The sequence below is a fragment of the Mustela nivalis genome (genome assembly GCF_964662115.1).
Source record: "Mustela nivalis genome assembly, chromosome: 10".
Lineage (NCBI taxonomy): Eukaryota > Metazoa > Chordata > Mammalia > Carnivora > Mustelidae > Mustela > Mustela nivalis.
In genome coordinates this window covers 89,999,292-90,019,166 of record NC_139029.1, presented here as the reverse complement: position 1 = coordinate 90,019,166, position 19,875 = coordinate 89,999,292, and the positions used below count along the sequence as shown (strand labels likewise).

The 19,875-nt window shown below is 40.7% G+C and overlaps 1 protein-coding gene across 2 annotated transcripts in view; it reads right to left on the bottom strand.

Annotated features, from left to right (window-relative positions):
• The window catches only part of EEIG2 (EEIG family member 2), an 84,174-nt gene extending 68,517 nt beyond the window's left edge, over window positions 1-15,657 (bottom strand). For both annotated transcript variants that reach the window (XM_082688279.1, XM_082688280.1), the window contains exon 1: window positions 15,370-15,657. In XM_082688279.1, coding sequence (XP_082544405.1) covers window positions 15,370-15,509 — 140 coding nt within the window. In that variant the 5' untranslated portion in view covers window positions 15,510-15,657. The remainder of the gene's footprint in view (window positions 1-15,369) is intronic.
• Window positions 15,658-19,875: the final 4,218 nt, after the last annotated feature.

Genomic DNA, 19,875 nt, shown 5'->3' with positions numbered 1-19,875 from the left:
GAAGGAAGAACAGTTATCCTCTGAAACAGGGTGACAAGATTAGGGAAGGTAAAGATCAAATCTGTAGGTAGGGGCTGTGAAACAGAGACACAGATGATCAAGGAGAAGGCTTTTGAGGAAGTGGAAGGCAAGACACACATGACCTTGTTCATGCATGCCTAGAAGTAGTAGAGACAGCTGGAACAACTGTCTCGTATAACCTGGGCCTTAGAGCACTAAATTATTTCATGTCCATATTAGAAATCTTCAGGCTATTCAGTTCTATGCATACCTCTCATCCCTGTAATACACAGGAGAAGACTTAAGATGCAGGTCCTTGCCTAGCCCTTCTGAATCCCCAGCAGGCTCTTCCCTATTATTCTATTCTTCCTTGCTGTTGCTGTTCTCCTTCCCAACTCATCTGACGTGTCACCTGAAACCTTGATCCCAGAAAGTTAAGTACACTCTTACAGTCTCAACCTCTTCATGTAACAACACTCCACTCACTGCTTAACTGAAATCAACTATCTCATGAGAACACTGTGCTGAAGTCTTTGAGAGTAGGTGATGTTTATTTTCCACCCCCATCTTCCACAGAAGGCAGCATTAGCATATTCCTAACCCCGCAATGTTATTTGTAAGCTGTAACTCTTCTACTTCCAAACCTGAGGCATGTAACATCAGGCCATAATGTAAGACTAATTTCTTCCTCTCCTAGTTAATGTCCCAATGAAATACTGCTTTTTTGATCTCTTTTGGCCCCAACACTTGCAGTCATTACTGGCTATTTTAACACCATGCAAATGACCTAACACCCTACACTCAGAGTTCTTTGCCCTATGCCTGTCTTCACACCCACCACTTTAGTAACACTGCACCTTGCCAACCCTCCTGACTCAAAACTGAAGGACGGATCCTCAAAGCTTCAATATCCTGCTCTCTGAGCACATCTCTGACTCCAGCAACTCCGTCACATCCTCATTCCTTTCACACGTACTTTTCTTTACAACCACTGAGACCTGTATCATCTAACCATTTTGTTTTCCTGATTTATCTTCCTGGCCTGGCTTCTTTCCTTATGAAGTATGGACCCCATGAGCAACTGCTTAAAATTCCTTTCTCACCAACACTCTAATTCCCTTGCCTCCTTGGCCTTTTCACATACCTACAAACCTGGATCAAACCTTCTGTTCACTTTTTTCCTATCTCAATCCTATGAGCACTGCTGGAGAAGAATGCATGAACATACACACTGCCATCACTAAAATTCATGGTTTCTTTAGAGAGGGAGAGAGAGCAATCATGGGGGATGGGGCAGAGGGAGAGATAGAGCATCCCAAGCAGGCTCCATGATCAGTGTGGAGCCCAACATGAGGCTTGATCTCATGACCCTGAGATCATGACCTGAGCCGAAGTCAAGAGTTGGGATACTTAACTGCCTGAGCTGCCCAGGTGCCTCTAAAATTCACGTTTTAAGTTCTAGTTAGGCCTTTTGGATTTGTCTTTGGTCAGCTTTCTCTCCCATCACTTACAGAAGCTTTTCTGATCTTTTATCATGATCCCCATGTTCCTTATTCTCCCCCTTTTTGGTTGCTACTGAGAAAGTTAAGGTTGTCAGATAAGAATTCTCTTAAATTCCAGCCTTAAGCCAACCTACTAATTTTGTACAAGTCACTCCTCTGCTTTTGGCTCCGTAGACCCTAGAGTATTAAAGTCCAGACTCCTTGTAGAGACCATTCTCTCTCTCTCTTTTAATGTGTCCGCATAATACACGATTATAGTAGTGCCCCCCCATCAGGGGGATATATTCCAAGACTCCCAGTGGATGCCTAAAACTCGATAGCACAGAATCCTATTTGTACTATGTTTTTTCCTATGCATATTTATGATAAGGTTTAATTTATAAAGTAGGCACAGTAAGAAACTGGCAAAGATAACTAACAAGGAAACAGATGTGGTCTCTCTCCTAAAATACCATACTGTACTCTCCCTTTTTGTGATGATGTGAGATGACGAAATGTCTGTGCTGAGTTAGTCAAATGACACAGGCATTGTGCCACAGCCTGAGGCTAATGCTCACCTTCTGACTACATGTTAGAAGGAGGATCTTCCTTACTGCACTTGATCTCTGGTAATCAAAACTGTAGAAAGCAGAACCAGAAAATAAGGGTAGAAAATACTGTTAATACTATGCCTCACTCTGAAAGTTTGTGTCTTGTCTCTTCATATTTAGGAGAGACCTACATTAGTGCCTGCTAACGGAAAGAAATCTGAAGAGGATTTTTGCTTTCACATAAAAAGCTGTTACCATTAAATAAAGTGGATCTTTACTAAACGTGAAGTGGCAGAATGTGAACTTTTGGAAAGGGGGATGGTACTCTCTACCTTATGCCGTTGCCTTAGGAAAGATTTCATAGGAATGCTCTATGCCTGGATAGCGGGGCAAACCTGGATTCACAGTGCTCCTGGCACATACCATGCCGCTGTGCCTTGCCACTGTGTGTATGTACTATTTCTTCTATCATTTCATTTCCTTCTCCAGCTAGACTTTTTTCAAAGCCTTGCTAAGGAATTTTCTTCCATGACACTTCCCCTGCCTAGCCCCCACCCCAAAAAACAATTAAATACTTCTTTCTACCTTTTCTTGTATTTATTTTTACTACCATAAGTTTACACTGCATGGAAATTTTTTATGAAGGCAATTAAAAGAATAAATTTGGGTAAAATGACTGGGGGGTAAAAACAAGAACTATAAAATTGAGTGAAAGGTAAAATCAGAGTGAGACAATGAGGAAGGATTTCATTCATTCAACAGATAACAGACATTTATTATGGACACACTATGTGTAGTACACATGGCAGGAAAGCAGTGGGTGGATTGTAGGTTGAGACAAGTTTGGGCATAAAGCCAACAAATGGTAGGAATTTGAATAAAAGACAAGAATGGTGCGAAGAGGTGAGAAAAGGAGAGAGTACAAAGGAGACAGAAACATACCAACATTTGGCTACTATAAGCTAACCAGTCTGGGCTAAAATGGGTGATTTAGGAAGAGCGATATTAGGAAATACAACGGAAAGCCTAATCATAGAACCCTGGAGTCAGAAAGGGTCATGAGAATCATCTAGGTCATCAATCCCTCTAATGAAGGACAACGTCCCTTACAAATGAACAGGGTACCAAGATAGCATATTCACTACTGTACTCTTCTAAATATTAGAGATTACTTTTCTAATATTATATCGGATAGAGACATGCTTTCTTTAACATGTCCCCACTGATCTAAGGTTCCGTCCTTTGATGTACCCAGCATAAACCTATTCTTCTTTTATGGAACAGTTTTCCAAATATCTTTAATTTAACTGATTGGTGACCTTGAACAAATTATGTTGTTTTCTATGGATCAACTTTCTCATTTCTAAAACAGTGGCGTGACATGGGTGCCAGCTTGGCTCAATAGTTAAGCATTCCGCTTGTCTTGTTCCTGATCATAGAGAGAAAGCCTTCAGCTTTCCACCATTGAGTAGGAGTCACAAACTTCTTTATACCCTGACCAGAAACGAGGTCATCTATTCACATAATACACTATTGTAATTATGGTAGCTAAGATTTTTGTATACTTTTCCCATGTGCCAGAAACTTTTCTAAGCTTTTATATCCTTCAAAATACCCATACTAGGAAGGTACTATTACTACATTATTGCTGTTATTACTTTCATTTTGTATCTGAGGAAACAAATACAAAGAGGCACTGAAAGTTATATAGTTAGTAAAAAGCATCGGGCTCTCTGCTCCTTGGAAAGCCTGCTTCCCCCTCTCCATCTGCCTGCCTCTCTGACTACTTGTGATTTCTCTCTCTGTGCATCAAATAAATAAATAAAATCTTAAAAAAAAAAAAAGATTCTCTCTTTCCGAGAGCCTAAAAGTAGTAGATCAGAAAGGAACAGAGACAATATACAGTTAACATTCACTTTACAGGCAATACAATGGCACTAAATTCATATCTCTCAATAGTTACCCTGAATGTGAATGGGCTAAATGCCCCAATCAAAAGACACAGGGTATCAGAATGGATAGAAAAACAAAACCCATCTATATGTTGCCTACAAGAAACTCATTTTAGACCCTAAGACACCTCCAGATTTAAAGTGAGGGGGTGGAAAACAATTTACCATGCTAATGGACATCAGAAGAGGGAAGGGGTGGCAATCCTTATATCAGATCAATTAGATTTTAAGCCAAAGACTATAATAAGAGATGAGGAAGGACACTATATCATACTCAAAGGGTCTGTCCAACAAGAAGATCTAACAATTTTAAATATCTATGCCCCCAACGTGGGAGCAGCCAACTATATAAACCAATTAATGACAAAATCAAAGAAACACATCAACAATAATACAATAATAGTAGGGGACTTTAACACTCCCCTCACTGAAATGGACAGATCATCCAAGCAAAAGATCAGCAAGGAAATAAAGGCCTTAAACGACACACTGGACCAGATGGACATCACAGATATATTCAGAACATTTCATCCCAAAGCAACAGAATACACATTCTTGTCTAGTGCACATGAAACATTCTCCAGAATAGACCACATCCTCGGTCCTAAATCAGGACTCAACCGATATCAAAAGACTGGCATCATTCCCTGCATATTTTCAGACCACAATGCTCTGAAGCTAGAACTCAACCACAAGAGGAAGTTTGGAAAGAACCCAAATACATGGAGACTAAACAGCATCCTTCTAAAGAATGAATGGGTCAACCGGGAAATTAAAGAAGAATTGAAAAAGTTCATGGAAACAAATGATAATGAAAACACAACAGTTCAAAATCTGTGGGACACAACAAAGGCAGTCCTGAGAGGAAAATATATAGCAGTACAAGCCTTTCTCAAGAAATAAGAAAGGTCTCAAGTACACGACCTAACCCTAAACCTAAAGGAGCTGGAGAAAGAACAAGAAAGAAACCTTAAACACTGCAGGAGAAGAGAAAGCATGAAGATCAGAGCAGAAATCAATGAAATAGAAACCAAAAAAACAATAGAACAAATCAATGAAACTAGGAGCTGGTTCTTTGAAAGAGGTATTATGATTGATAAACCCCTGGCCAGACTTGTCAAAAAGAAAAGAGAAAGGACCCAAATAAATAAAATCATGAATGAAAGAGAAGAGATCACAACTAACAAAGAAATACAGACAATTATAAGAACATACTATGAGCAACTCTATGCCAACAATTTGACAATCTGGAAGAAATGGATGCATTCCTAGAGACATATAAACTACCACATCTGAACCAGGAAGAAATAGAAAACCTGAACAGACCCATAACCAGTAAGAAGATTGAAAAAGTCATCAAAAATCTCCAAACAAACAAAAGCCCAGGGCCAGATGGCTTCCCGGGGGAATTCTACCAAAAATTTAAAGAAGAACTAATTCCTATTCTCCTGAAACTGTTCCAAAAAATAGAAATGTAAGGAAAACTTCCAAACTCCTTTTATGAGACCAGCATCACCTTGACCCAAAACCAGACAAGGATCCCATCAAAAAAGAGAACTACAGACCAATATCCTTGATGAACACAGATGCGAAAATTCTCAACAAAATCCTAGCCAATAGGATTCAACAGTACATTAAAAGGATTATTCACCACAACCAAGTGGGATTTATTCCAGGGCTGCAAGCTTGGTTCAACATCTGCAAATCAATCAATGGGATACACACATTAATAAAAGAAAGAACAAGAACCATATGATACTCTCAATAGATGCTGAAAAGGCATTTGACAAAGTACAGCATCCCTTTCTGATCAAAACTCTTCAAAGTGCAGGAATAGGGCACATACCTCAATACTATCAAAGCCATCTATGAAAAACCCACCACAAATATCATTCTCAATGGAGAAAAACTGAAAGTTTTTCTGCTAAGGTCAGGAACATGGCAGGGATGTCCATTATCACCACTGTTATTCAACATAGTACTAGAAGTCCTAGCCTCAGCAATCAGACAACAAAAAGAAATTAAAGGCATCAAACTATCACTCTTCGCAGATGATATGATACTCTATGTGGAAAACCCAAAAGGATCCACTCCAAAACTGCTAGAATTTGTACAGGAATTCAGTAAAGTTTCAGGATATAAAATCAATGCACTGAAATCAGTTGCATTTCTCTACACCAACAACAAGACAGAAGAAAGAGAAATTAAGGAGTCAATCCCATTTCAATTGCACCCAAAACCACAAGATACCTAGGAATAAACCTAACCTAAGAGGCTAAGAATCTATACTCAGAAAACTATAAAGTACTCATGAAAGAAATTGAGGAAGACACAAAGAAATGGAAAAATGCTCCATGCTCCTGGATTGGAAGAATAAATATTGTGAAAATGTCTATGCTACCTAAAGCAATCTACACATTTAATGCAATTCCTATCAAAGTACCATCCATTTTCTTCAAAGAAATGGACCAAATCCTAAAATTTATATGCAACCAGAAAAGACCTCGAAGAGCCAAAAAAATATTGAAGAAGAAAGCCAAAATTGGTGGCATCACAATTTGAGACTTCAAGCTCTATTACAAAGCTGTCATCATCAAGACAATATGGTACTGGCACAATAACAGACACATAGATCAATGGAACAGAATAGAGAGCCCAGAAACAGACCCTCAACTCTATGGTCAACTAATCTTTGACAAAGCAGGAAAGAATGTCCAATGGAAAAAAGACAGCCTCTTCAATAAATGGTGTTGGAAAAATTGGACAGACACATGCAGAAAAATGAAATTGGACCATTTCCTTACGCCACACACAAAAATAGACTCAAAATGGATGAAGGACCTCAATGTGAGAAAGGAATCCATCAAAATCCTTGAGGAGAACACAGGCAGTAACCTCTTCGACCTCAGCCACAGCAACATCTTCCTAGGAACATCGCCAAAGGCAAAGGAAGCAAGGGCAAAAATGAACTATTGGGATTTCATCAAGATCAAAAGCTTTTGCACAGCAAAAGAAACAGCTAACAAAACCAAAAGACAACTGACAGAATGGGAGAAGATATTTGCAAACAACATAGCAGATAAAGTGCTAGTGTCCAAAATCTATAAAGAACTTAGCAAACTCAACACCCAAAGAACAAATAATCCAATCAAGAAATGGGCAGAAGACATAAACAGACATTTCTGCAAAGAAGACATCCAGATAGCCAACAGACACATGAAAAAGTGCTCCATATCACTCGGCATCAGGGAAATACAAATCAAAACCACAATGAGATATCACCTCACACCAGTAAGAATGGCTAAAATTAACAAGTCAGGAAATGACAGATGCTGGCGAGGATGCGGAGAAAGAGGAACCCTCCTACACTGTTGGTAGGAATGCAAGCTGGTGCAACCACTCTGGAAAACAGCATGGAGATTCCTCAAAATGTTGAAAATAGAACTGACCTATGACCCTGCAATTGCACTACTGGGTATTTACCCTAAAGATACAAACATAGTGATCCGAAGGGGCACATGCACTCGAATGTTTATAGCAGCAATGTCTACAACAGCCAAACTATGGAAGAACATAGATGTCCATCAACAGATGAATATATAGAGAAGAGGTGTTATATAAACACAATTGAATACTATGCAGCCATCAAAAGAAATGAAATCTTCCATTTGCGACAATGTGGATAGGACTAGAGGGTATCATGTTTAGTGAAATAAGTCAATTGGAGAAAGACAACTATCATATGATCTCACTGATATGAGGAAGTGGAGATGCAACATGGGGGGTTAAGGGGGTAGAAGAATAAATGAAACAACATGGGATTGGGAGGGAGACAAATCATAAGTGACTCAATCTCACAAAACAAACTGAGTGTTGCTGGGGGGAGGGGAGTTGGGAGAAGGGTGGTGGGGTTATGGACAATGGGGAGGGTATGTGCTAAGGTGAGTGCTGTGAAGTGTGTAAACCTGGCGATTCACAGACCTGTAGCCCTGGGGATAAAAATATATGTTTATAAAAAATAAAAATAAATTAATTAATTAATTTAAAAAAAGATTCTCTCTTTCCCCTTCCTCTGCCCCTCCTCAACATCCCTCTAAAAAAAAAAAAATTAAAGGGGAGAAGTTACAACTTATATCACCAAAACAGAAAGGATCATAATAGGATACTATGAACAATTATATGCCAACAAATTGTAAAGACAGAAGAAATGGATAAACTTCTGGAAATTTACAATCTTCCAAGCCTAAATCATGAGGAAATAGAAACTGAACAGACTGATTACTAGTAAGGAAACTGAATCAATAATCAAAACCTCCCAATAAACAAGAGTCCAGGACCAGATGGCTTCACTGGTAAATTCCACTAAAAATTCAAAGATTAATACCTGTCTTTCTCAAACTCTTCAAGAACAAAACAAAACAAAACAAAACTGGAAAGGGAAAGCTTCTAAACTAATTTTATGAGGCCAGCATTACCCTGATATCAAACTGAGACTATGACATCATTAAAAAAAAAGAGAGAGAATGAGAAAGAGAGAATTACAGGCCAATAGCCCTGGTGAACACAGGCGCAAAAATGCTCACAAAATATTAGCAAACCGAGTTCAACAATATATTAAAAAGATCATATACTAAGATCATATGGGGTTTATTTCAGGGATTCAAGGATGTTTCAACATCTGCAAATCAATCAACATAATATACCACATCAACAAAATGAAAGATAGGAAACATGTAATGAGCTCAATAGAAGCAGAAAAAGCATTTGATAAAATTCCGCATCTACTTAAGATAAAAACTCTCAACAAACTGACTATAAAGGGAATGTACCTCAACATAATAAAAGGCCATAAATGACAAAAGCATAGCTAATAACATACTCAACAGTGAAAAATCTAATTTTTTTAGGGTAGGAGGGGCAGCAGGAGAGGTAGAGAGAGAATCTCAAGCAGGCTCCATGCCTAATGCAGAGCCAGATGTGTTGCTCAATCTCATGACCCTGAGATCATGAACTGGGCTGAAATCATGAGTCCAACAATCTACTTAGCTACACAGGTACCCATCACCAGTGAAAATCTAAAAGCTTTTCATCTAAGGAACAAGACAAGGATGCCCACTATCCTCATTTTTATTCAACACAGCCTTGACAGCATTGGAAGGCCTCACCACAGTAATTAGGCAAAAAAAAGAAAGAAAGAAATAAAAGACAAACGATTTGAAAATGAAGGGAAACTGTCACTATTTAAAGACAACATGATACTATAAATAGAAAACCTAAAGACTACCAAAAAACTGTTAGAACTAGTAAATGAATTCAGTAAAACTGCAGGATGCAAAATTAATTTAAAAAAGAAATGCAACAGATTTTTATATAAGGTTTTTTGTTTTGTTTTAAGAGAGAATGAGTGAAAGAGAGACTGAACACAAGCAGGGGGAGCAGAGAGGGAGAGGGAGAAGCAGACTCCCCACTGAGCAGGGAGCCCCATGTGGGGCTCCATCCCAGGACCACGGGATCACGACCTAAGCCAAAGGCAGACGCTTAATTGAGCCACATAGATGGCCCCAAATCGGTTTTATTTCTATACGCCAATAATTAAGTAGCAGAAAGAGAAATCAGGAAAAAAATCGCATTTATAATTGTATAAAAAGAATAAAATGCCTAGGATAAATGTAACCAAGAAGGTGAGAGACCTATACACTGAAAAATATAAGACACTGATAAAAGGAATTGAAGATGACATTAAAAAAATGGAAAGAATTCTGGGCTCATGGACTGGAAGAATTAATATTGTTTAAATGTCTCTACTATCGAAAGCAATCTACTATTCAGTGCAATCCATATTAAACTTCCAAAGACCTCTGTCACAGAACTGAAACAAATAATTCTAAAATTTGTATGGAATCACAGAAGACCGCAAATAGCCAAAACAATAATATTGAAAAAGAACAAAGCCAAAAGTATCATATCACCTGATTTCAAACTATCCAAAAAGCTATGGTAATCAAAACACTATGACATGGACACAAAAACACATTCATACCTCAGTGAAAAAGAATAGAGAGCCCAGAAATAAACCCTTGTATGTATGCTCAATTAATATAGGACAAAGGAGGCAAGAAAATGGGATAAGGACATATGAAGTGGGAAAAGGACACTCTTCAACGAATGGTGTTCAGAAAACTGGATGTGCAAAATAATAAAACAAAATGTGCATGAACTAAAATCTTGAAAACATGAAGACATATTCTGGCCAAAGAGAAGAAATCTCTTCAGCTTGTTTACAAAGTAAAAGATCTAATACACAGATGTGCTCATTAGCTTCCTGGACACTCCCTGAATTCACATGGTTTTTTGCCACAAGCTCATGTGAAACTTTGGAAAGTATTTAGCTATGAGTACAAAAAAAGATGAACAAAATAAGGCAAACTTGGGAATCCTAAAAATACAAGAAACTTTTCTTCCTTATTCTGTTACTAAAGCAGACAGAAATGAAACCTGTTATGTCAGTCTTAACACACCTCAAGAGATTTAAATGCTTTTACAAAGGAAGCATGCACTTAAAAGACTTAAATAGTGTAATTTTCTATCTTTTTGAAAGTTTCAAAAATTATTAGGCAATAATTTGGTTTCAGTTGATTAGATTACTATAATCATATAATGTATTATCTGAATGTTTTATTAACTATGGCATGCAAAACCTGACAATTTTGATAACATTTATGACAAACACTTTCTAGTCTTTGTATTTTTTCTAACCTGTTCACTAAACACACTTTTCCAGCAGAAACTTCTAAAATTCTAAAAATTAATTTTCACTGCTAATCTTTAAAAAGGCAAAAACGGTTAAGGAAATTCTAGATGAAAAGTTCAGTAAGCAGGCTTACTTACAATAGACCAGAATCTAAGAAACCCACAATAACTATGTCTCCAACTGCTAATTAGGCTCACTGTCACCTCAATGTACTATGTCCAACACACAACCTACCTCCCTCTATCCTCTCCACAATTTATTATCAACAAATAAGCCTCACGGATACTGTGATACACCTCAACAAGACAGAAAAAAAAACAAAGACTCTTCTTGACTTCCTTACTCTGGCATGGCGTCAAGGCATTTGTCATAGCATTATTATTTTATCAGACACTTAGATGAAAAACCTCCAAACTCAGGTTCGTATTAGCCCCTGCCTGGGTTATTTTAACAGACTCCTTATTTGTCTCCCCACCTAGTCTATCCACTCTTGAATCTGACAAAAATCAATCAGCTACTTTAATCATAAGACAACTTTGTGCAAGACTCTCAAAAGGACTTTTATCCTATGAGCAGTGGAAAGCAAACTATAATGGTATTCAAAGTCCTTATCTTCTCCTTCTGTTCAATGTGAACTCTCTCTGCAATCAGGCTGCTCTATCACCAGCTCCTACTGATGACCCGTTCAAGCTGACCTCTCACCCTCACTTCCCTGTTAATGCAAATTCATCCTCCCAGCCTGCTCAGCTGAAAAGCTACTGTGGTTTTCCATAACCATTACAGCTGCAAATAAATTCTTTACCTGTAGAATTTCAACACCACTCACAAACTGACCCATTGATTAGGCACTAAATCATATTATCTCCTACTGTCAAGTAATTATATATCTATGATCTGATTTCATTAAGTAGAGCTAATTCCCTTATGGGGCCTTTATATTTGTTATGCTTCTCAGAATCCCTGCCACACAGCTTGAAACCTGGTAAATGTTCATTTAACATGTGCTGAACAATGAATGATCTGCCTCTTTAGTTTCTGTATAAAGTCAAATATACCTATAATTTACAATGTACCTCTAAGCCTTTTTTCTAAAAAATGAATTATTATTTTACATACATTCATGTATCAGTGATCCCCAAGACCATCCCCGGTTGAGGGGTCCATTAGGAAGACTCATAAGACTTGGCATATAGTCGTATTCGTGTCTAAGATTTTTTTTTTTTAATAATCTCTACATGGGGCTCAAACTCACAACCCCGAGATCAAGAGTTGCATGCTCCACCAACTTAGCCAGCCAGGAGCCTCATGGCTAAGATTTATTATAGTGAAATGATACAAAGCAGAATCAGTAAAGCCTACTAAAAGGTCCATGGACCAAAGTCATGGGAATCCAAGTAGAAGCTTCTAAGAGTCCTCTCCTAATAGAGTCACCCAGAACTCAGTTTCTCCAGCATCGAATTACAGGAACACATATTGTCTACCAAAGGAAGCTTATTTGGGGGCTGGTCGTACAGACACTCTCCCCCGGCAGAGACCAAAATTCACATTGTTTGTAGTCTAAGCACAGGGAGACACTCAAAAAAGTTTTACATCAGTGTAGGGAACTGGTTCTCAGATGCCAGCAAACACACTGTAAGCAGGTCTTTCTAAGAAAAGTAGTCTTGGGCCTGCTATGTTAACCCTTTTCTATGTAGTTAATTTCATATTTTTAAGGGAGAAATGTTATAGTGTTAACCATTTGACTTATAAGAGGCATATAAAGTGTTTTTTGGGGGGTGGGTTGGCAATAAGTTTTTTTATCGTAAAGATTTAAGATTTAATTAATTTATTTATTTTAGAGAGGGAAGAGCAAAGTGCGAGGACAAGAAGAATCTACAGTGAGCATGGAGACAGATCGGGGCTTGATCTCAGGACACTGAGATCATGACTTGAGCAGAAATCAAGAATGGGACAAAACCGACTGAGCCCCCTGGGTGCCCCCCCCCCTTTTTTTTTAATTAAAATCTAGCATTTAATCAGAGATGCAATGCCTAGACTGGCATCCAAGGATTAAGTTATGCAATTTAAAAATAATTCACATCCTTAGGTGTTTCAATTTTTTTTTTCTTGTAAAAATGAGATCTTTTTCAAACCAACACTCTTATAGTTGTCAGAATAAAGGAATTAAGTATCAATATCTTAAAGGAAGCAAACCCTCTTGGACAAGCTCTTTGTCTTCTCTTCAAATGTTGATTAGATGTAGGCACCTGGATGACTCAGTCGGTTAAGTGTCTGCTTTCAACTCAGGTCATGGTCCCAGGGTCATCGCATCAAGTCCCACACTGGGCTCCTTGCTTTGCGCTGAGCCTGCCTCTCCCTCTGCCTGACACTCAACCTGCTTGTGTGTACTCTCGTGAACTCTCTCTCTCTCTCTCTGACAAATAGATCTTTTTTAAAAATGTTGACTGGGTGCTAGTGCACTGTGAGAGCTGTTTTCAGTACATCATCTTCCTAAAATTCCTCAAAGCAACCCTATATGCCAGTGATGGTTTTTATTTTATAGATGGAAATTTAGAGGCTGAGCAACCCACCCAAGTTTATCACGGAGTTGGGATTCAGGTTCAGATTGGCCTCATTCTAAATCCTTGCTCTTAGCTTTATTTACACCAATTACCTCTAACTAACAAGGCACAGATTCATTATTATGAGTCATTTCCTTCCAAACTGTAGGGATTTTTGTTTGTTTGGCTATATAGAGCATTATTCTTAACCTTACTGATTTTTATTAAGACCACATTTTTGTTGGAAGAGAAAGGGGTAAATTGAACCCAGAAAACTCTGTTTTTTCCAACTCCTGCAAATTAGAAATCAAATTACACCCTTTGCTTATTAAAACTATTAGGAATCTCCCTATTCAGCACAACACATAATTTTCTCCTTCATCTGGCATCAATCTGTTTGAAATCAGGCAGACCTGTATCAAGATTCTGACATTTTACTTACCAGATCTGCAGGCCTTGGTTAAATTGAGCCTTCTGAGTCTCAGTTTATTCATCCACGAAATGGGAATCCCTACCTTACAGGTTAGCTATCAGCATGAAATAAGATAATATACTTAAAGGACCCAACCTACACGTATTTGCTTAATAAATGGCTGTGTGCAATACTGGAATAACTTGATTTGTGAGTAGCAAGCCAAATCAATAATCTGAGGGAGAAAGAGGTAAGAGAGAGAGTACCCTGACCACCAGGTGTCACCACTGACCCAAAAGAGCTGGTCTAACAGCCCAAAGTGGCCAGGTGGGACCCGGAAAGAAAAGGGTAAGACCCAGGGTAAGACAGTCATTTGCACCCACAGGACATTCAAGAATTGGTTTTGGCTTTTCCACACTTGAGGAGCTGGTACAATATTTGCTGTACCATTTTAAGTTACACTGGTCTCTCTCACCGCTGTGTTATGATTGTAGTGCAATTAATTAGCTGGATAACCACAAAAGATTTGGCAGCACAGTTTAATCTTAAAAAGTATCCTCGGGTAACTGTTTTTTTAATTCTGAGAGTCGATAACGCTTTATATATCCTTTGCTTTGGCCAACTAGCCATTTACATTTTCTGGCATCTATAGGCTTCAGCGTTGCCACCGCAGACAATTTTCTGACCCCAATTTCACAACCCATTGACCTTCTGGGTTTACACTAATAGGGATGACAGGTAAAAAGAAAGAATATTTCTAGGATAAAAATAAAGTCTATGAGTCGTAAATTTAGGCAAAATAAGCATTAACTGTCCATCTCTTCCCTTGATCTCAGGAACTTTAAAATTCATTTTTTAAAAAATTCCATAAATCTCCTATTTTCTTAAGGGTAAATCTGTCAACCTGCCAAACAGACCTTAAGTGACTCAAGGAACACTATCACCCTTGGCTTCATTCTGTAACCTGCCAATGACTCTCCCGGAGAGTGCCCAGGGCCTCATTTCAAAATGAGGGCAGGTCTGGGCTCTCCTTCTGGTTCTAAGTCCTTCACACTGAGAGCCACTAGTGGCAACCTCAAGACTGGTAATTCAGTGAGTGTTAGCGTGTAACTGGAGACGCAGCGCTCCTATGAGGCACAAAGTGGTGTCTCCTCCGCCAGGGAACACTTGACTCAAGTCAAGCCTGATCGGGCCTACCGTGGTTGCATCCTGGGCTTCTGAGTCCCCGAGTAAGCACCAAGAGAAAAGGAGTTAGGCTAAGCACATGTTTCTGTCCAGGGCCAGGGCTCTTGAAACTCAAGCAGTTTGGGTTCTTTTTGGTTTTGTTTTAACAACAATTCGAGTTCCATTTTACATTTCGCAAATATGAAGATGTCTTAAGAGAAACCAGAAGTATCCTCTCCCTTCTGGCCGTGGCTCCCATTCCTAGAGCACTGAGGAGGGAAGGGCAGATACCAGGAACCATCTGGAATCAGGAGACCAGGAGCCAAGCCCAGCCGAGATGGACCCATTTGCGAAGCACTTTGTGCAGATCAATGAACTCCTGATTTCAGACCGGTCTCTAGAGAAAGAGAAGCTCTAGAGAAAGAGAAGAGAGCAAATGGGCCAAGGAACAAGCTGCCCATCGAAGAAACCCCTGCGGGGCGGGCGCAGCGGCTCGCGGGGCGCGGAGGGCGCGTTACCTGGGGGACTCTGCGGTGAAGCTGCCGCCGTCCAGCAGCCGCATCTTGCAGAAGAGGACCCCATTGACGAAGGGCACCGAGGAGAGCTCTTCCAGCTCGAAGTCCACCTTAAACTTAAACTTCTTCTTCTTCATCATCATGAGCGCCAGACGCCGGCGAGCGGGATGCGGGGGCGGCCCCAAGGGGCGCGCGGGCCGGCGCCGCCGCCTCAGCTCACCGGAGCCCCGAGCCCGCGCAGCCCCATGGCCGGGGCCGCGAGCTGCGCGCGGGGGCGCGGCCGGAGGGCGCCGCGGGCCGGCCGGAGCCGGGGCAGGGGCCGCCGCCGCCGCCTCTCGCGGCAGCCCTGGCCGGAGCGCGGCGGCGCGGACCCTGCCCGCCCGCGGGGAGCGGTCGTGCTGCAGCTCGCCTGGGCTGTGGGTGCCCTTTCGGTGTGCAGCTGGTCGCCGCCGCCGCCCGTCTGAGAGCTGGGAAAGGCGAAGACTGGAAGACCGCCGCCGCCGCCTCAGAGCCACGGGGCCCAAGGCGCCCCCAGTGGCGGCGCCCAGCAGCGCACCGCGGGGCGGAAGCGAGAGGGCGGGCGAGGAAATTCGGGGCGGGCGGGCGCTTCGCCGGGAAACTGACCCACGACGGCAGTTAGAGCGTCACGCCTCTCTGGGGTTAAAAAAAGACAAACCGAACCAAAAAGGAGCTTCCTTCTACAGCTTCCTCTCGGCCTGGTTTCAGTTTTTGCTCCGCCTCCTGTTTCCCCTCCCCCTCGAGATTTTGGTTTTTTTCCTCTTGGGTTTGAGAGTCATGGGTTAATAGGGCTAATCAGAATCTCCACGACGTTGTTTTCGTCAAATTGAAATCTTAAACTAAAATATGGTTTAGATACTCTAAATTCACAAGGCTTCTAATATAAAATGAGGACGAGGTAGGAAAAAGGAAAGGGATTAAAATGTGTTGAGGGTCTTCCAGGTGGTCAGGCACTGCACTGCTTTAGGCATTTTCTCTTATTTATATTTTAATTCCTGTCCCCCGGGATAAAAGAGTACAGGAGAGGTAAAAAACGATACCTTACCTTTTAAAATAGGGCTGTCCATAACGGAGAACTGAAAAACCTGAAAATAAAGTCTCTCTAAGATGCAGAGCATTACCTTCCTTCCATAGGCTTGCGTATGTTGTTACAATATATGTTGCCCACTTGGTTACATAAAGTTAGTTTTTTCAGACTGAGTTATTGCCCTTTTAACTCAAGATTGCCACTAATCTCTGAAAGCCTGTAACTGCAGAGATTCTCCTTCCCAGTTCACTCAATTATTAATCCCTTCATTCATATAAAATACTTTTTAATCCCCTAGAATGTCAGTCACTGGCTACACCAGTGATCAAAAAAAAAAAAAACAAAGACAAAAACCTGCCTTCAGGGGCGCCTGGGTGGCTCAGCGGGTTAAAGCCTCTGCCTTCGGCTCAGGTCATGATCTCAGGGTCTTGGGATCGAGCCCCACATCGGGCTCTCTGCTCCGCAGGGAGCCTGCTTTCTCCTCTCTCTCTGCCTGCCTCTCTGCCTACTTGTGATCTCTGTCAAATAAATAAATAAAATATTAAAAAAAAAAAAAACCTGCCTTCAAATCAATGAAACAAGATGGGATTGGGAGGGAGACAAACCATAAGTGACTCTTAATCTTACAAAACAAACTGAGGGTTGCTGGGGGGAGGAGGGTTGGGAGAAGGGGGGGTGGGGTTATGGACATTGGGGAGGGTATGTGCTTTGGTGAGTGCTGTGAAGTGTGTAAACCTGGCGATTCACAGACCTGTACCCCTGGGGATAAAAATACATGTTTATTAAAAAAAAATTTTTTTAAATAAATAAATTTAATAAAAAAAAAACCTGCCTTCAAGAATTTTACCATCTAGTGAGAGACATATGTAAATCATTCATTAAAAACTAAATCTCACATCAAGTTGTGTTTGTTCAGAATAAGTAAGCAATTTGTCTAGAACTTAGAAGAGGAAGCAATTAGGCAAAATTAACCTGTGTTCTGAATTTCAAAGAATGTGTAGGATTTGCCTGGGATGTTCTAGGTGCAAGAAAAAGAAGACCCAGAGGCAGGTTTAAGAGTTGGGCCTGGGGATTTGGTGGTGGATAAAACTGGCTGCCCAGGAGGACAGGAGACAAAAGAGAGAATAACCCCATAACCCCATAACCCCACCCCCCCTTCTCCCAGGAAACTTTGGGGTTTGTAACTTGGACATAGAGATGCATGTTAATTCCATTGGCTGACTTTTGGAAGCAGAAGGAGGGCAGGTTGGAAATGGAAGCATTATTTGAACTGCCTATGAGATATCCAGGGAGAGAAGGGCAGCCTTAGCTCAGGTGAAAGGTTGAGATTGAAAACATGAGGAAATTAGAGTATTTCCTGAAGGCTGAAGCCCCCAAAGGTGAATAAAATATTCTGAAGAATATTTAATGGGTAGATGGAAGAAGAGAAGTCTGAGGGGCCTGAGAACAATCAGAGACGGAAGAGATCAAGAAAGAGAGATGGAAAAAATAAGAAGAAGAAAGAAGAAAGAAGGAAGGGAGGTGGGGAGGAGGAAGAGCGATTACCTGAAAACCAAGAGTTTTAATTATTTAACATTCATAGTCATTAAGACCTACTCTGTGCCAGGTACTATACTACTATGCTTGGGGCTAGAGATAGAAATGAAGAAGACATATGGGGAGTTATAAATGAATGGAGGATAGCATAGATATGCAAACAAATCAATGAGAGAGAGAGACAGATCCATGATCCCCAGACAACAGAAGGAGTTTCCAGAAGTGCTGCAGAGCATTCCTAGAGGATTTGGACTGAAAAGAATCTATTAGGGGCGCCTGGGTGGCTCAGTGGGTTAAAGCCCCTGCCTTCGGCTCAGGTCATGATCCCAGAGTCCTAGGATCGAGCCCCGCATCTAGCCCCGCATCTAGCCCCCATGGAGCCCCACATCGAGCCCCGCATCAGGCTCTCTGCTCAGCAGGGAGCCTGCTTCCTCCTCTTTCTCTCTGCCTGCCTCTCTGCCTACTTGTGATCTCTGTCTGTCAAATAAATAAATAAAATCTTAAAAAAAATCTATTAAATTGAAGAGCAAGGAGGTCCTTGGTACTATTGGCAAGAGAAGTCCCTATAAAAAATGGTGGCAAAGTAAGATTAAAATGGTCTGGGAAATAAATGGAAGGTAGTCATGAAGAGTGGGTCACTAAAAACTATCTTTTATGATTTTTGTCAGTGAATGAAAAGAGACAGGGCCGTGGCTAACGGAGGAGGGTTCAAGCTTTTTCAATAACATTTAGGTACTATCTAAGATTTATTGAGAACCTGTTTTTTTTTTTTTTAAGATTTTATTTATTTATTTGACAGAGAGATTACAAGTAGGCAGAGAGGCAGGCAGAGAGAGAGAGGAGGAAGCAGGCTTCCTGCTGAGCAGAGAGCCCGATGCGGGACTCGATCCCAGGACCCTGAGAACCTGTTATGTACCAAGCACCTTAATAGGTCCTAGAGATCTGAGCTGCAGTCCCTGTTCAATATCTTCACAGTCTAATGGAGGACACAAATATGCAGGCAGTGGCAGTGCAATATAACACTGAGTACTATCTGTATATGATGGTGAATAGAGGCTGCCTTGGGAGCACATAATAGCCTCTAACTAGGATAAGTAGGTTTATGGAAAATAAAAAATGTTATGGACATTTGCACTGATGTCTGAATAATGAAAGTTGGGGGTAGGGAGCAGTTTCCAGGAAGAAAGTACTTCATGTGCAAAGACTCAAAGAAGAGAGACCACAGTTGCAGGAGGAACTGAAAGTTGTTCAGTCTGGCTGCAACTTACAGTGGGGTGTTGTGACAGGGATGTATTAGTCAACCATTGAAGTTTTAACCCAGAGGAATGTGAAGGGGTCTGATTTGCATTTTATAAAGAGCTCCAGCTGGAGGAAGGGAGTCTAGTACTCTCTTTTTGATCCATGGTTTGATTATGAAATAACTTGTATGAATTAAATCCCAAGCGAAAACCAGACATCATACTCAAAGTGTTTAAATGAGGAAAGTTAAATGAAAGGACTCTACTGAGGACTGGGTGAGGACCACACAGTCTGTTGGGAGCTGAAAGGAGGGAGGATAAATATCCTGACCTCTCTCACTTTCTGCCTGCTGATCTCCTGCTGGTACCTCCCATGTTCCGAAGCCAGAGGGCAAAGGGACCTGGGAGATGCAGCCCATAGAGGATGACCTCACCCAGTACCTGGCATTAGTGGGTATTCAATAAATGCTGCTTGAAGTGTTCTGAATTTATGGATCAATCCTAAGTGTATTACCTCTGAGGTAAAACAATAAAGATGGTAGACATGAGCTAAGACTACTTGTGTCAGAGATTTGGTAGTTTTGTAGTCTCTTCTGCTATGAGAAGCAAGTATTAAAGGTCTTCAACTAAAAGGAGTAGGCAAAAGAAAAAGTAACCATACCAAACAATTAGAGAATAATTATGTAAGTT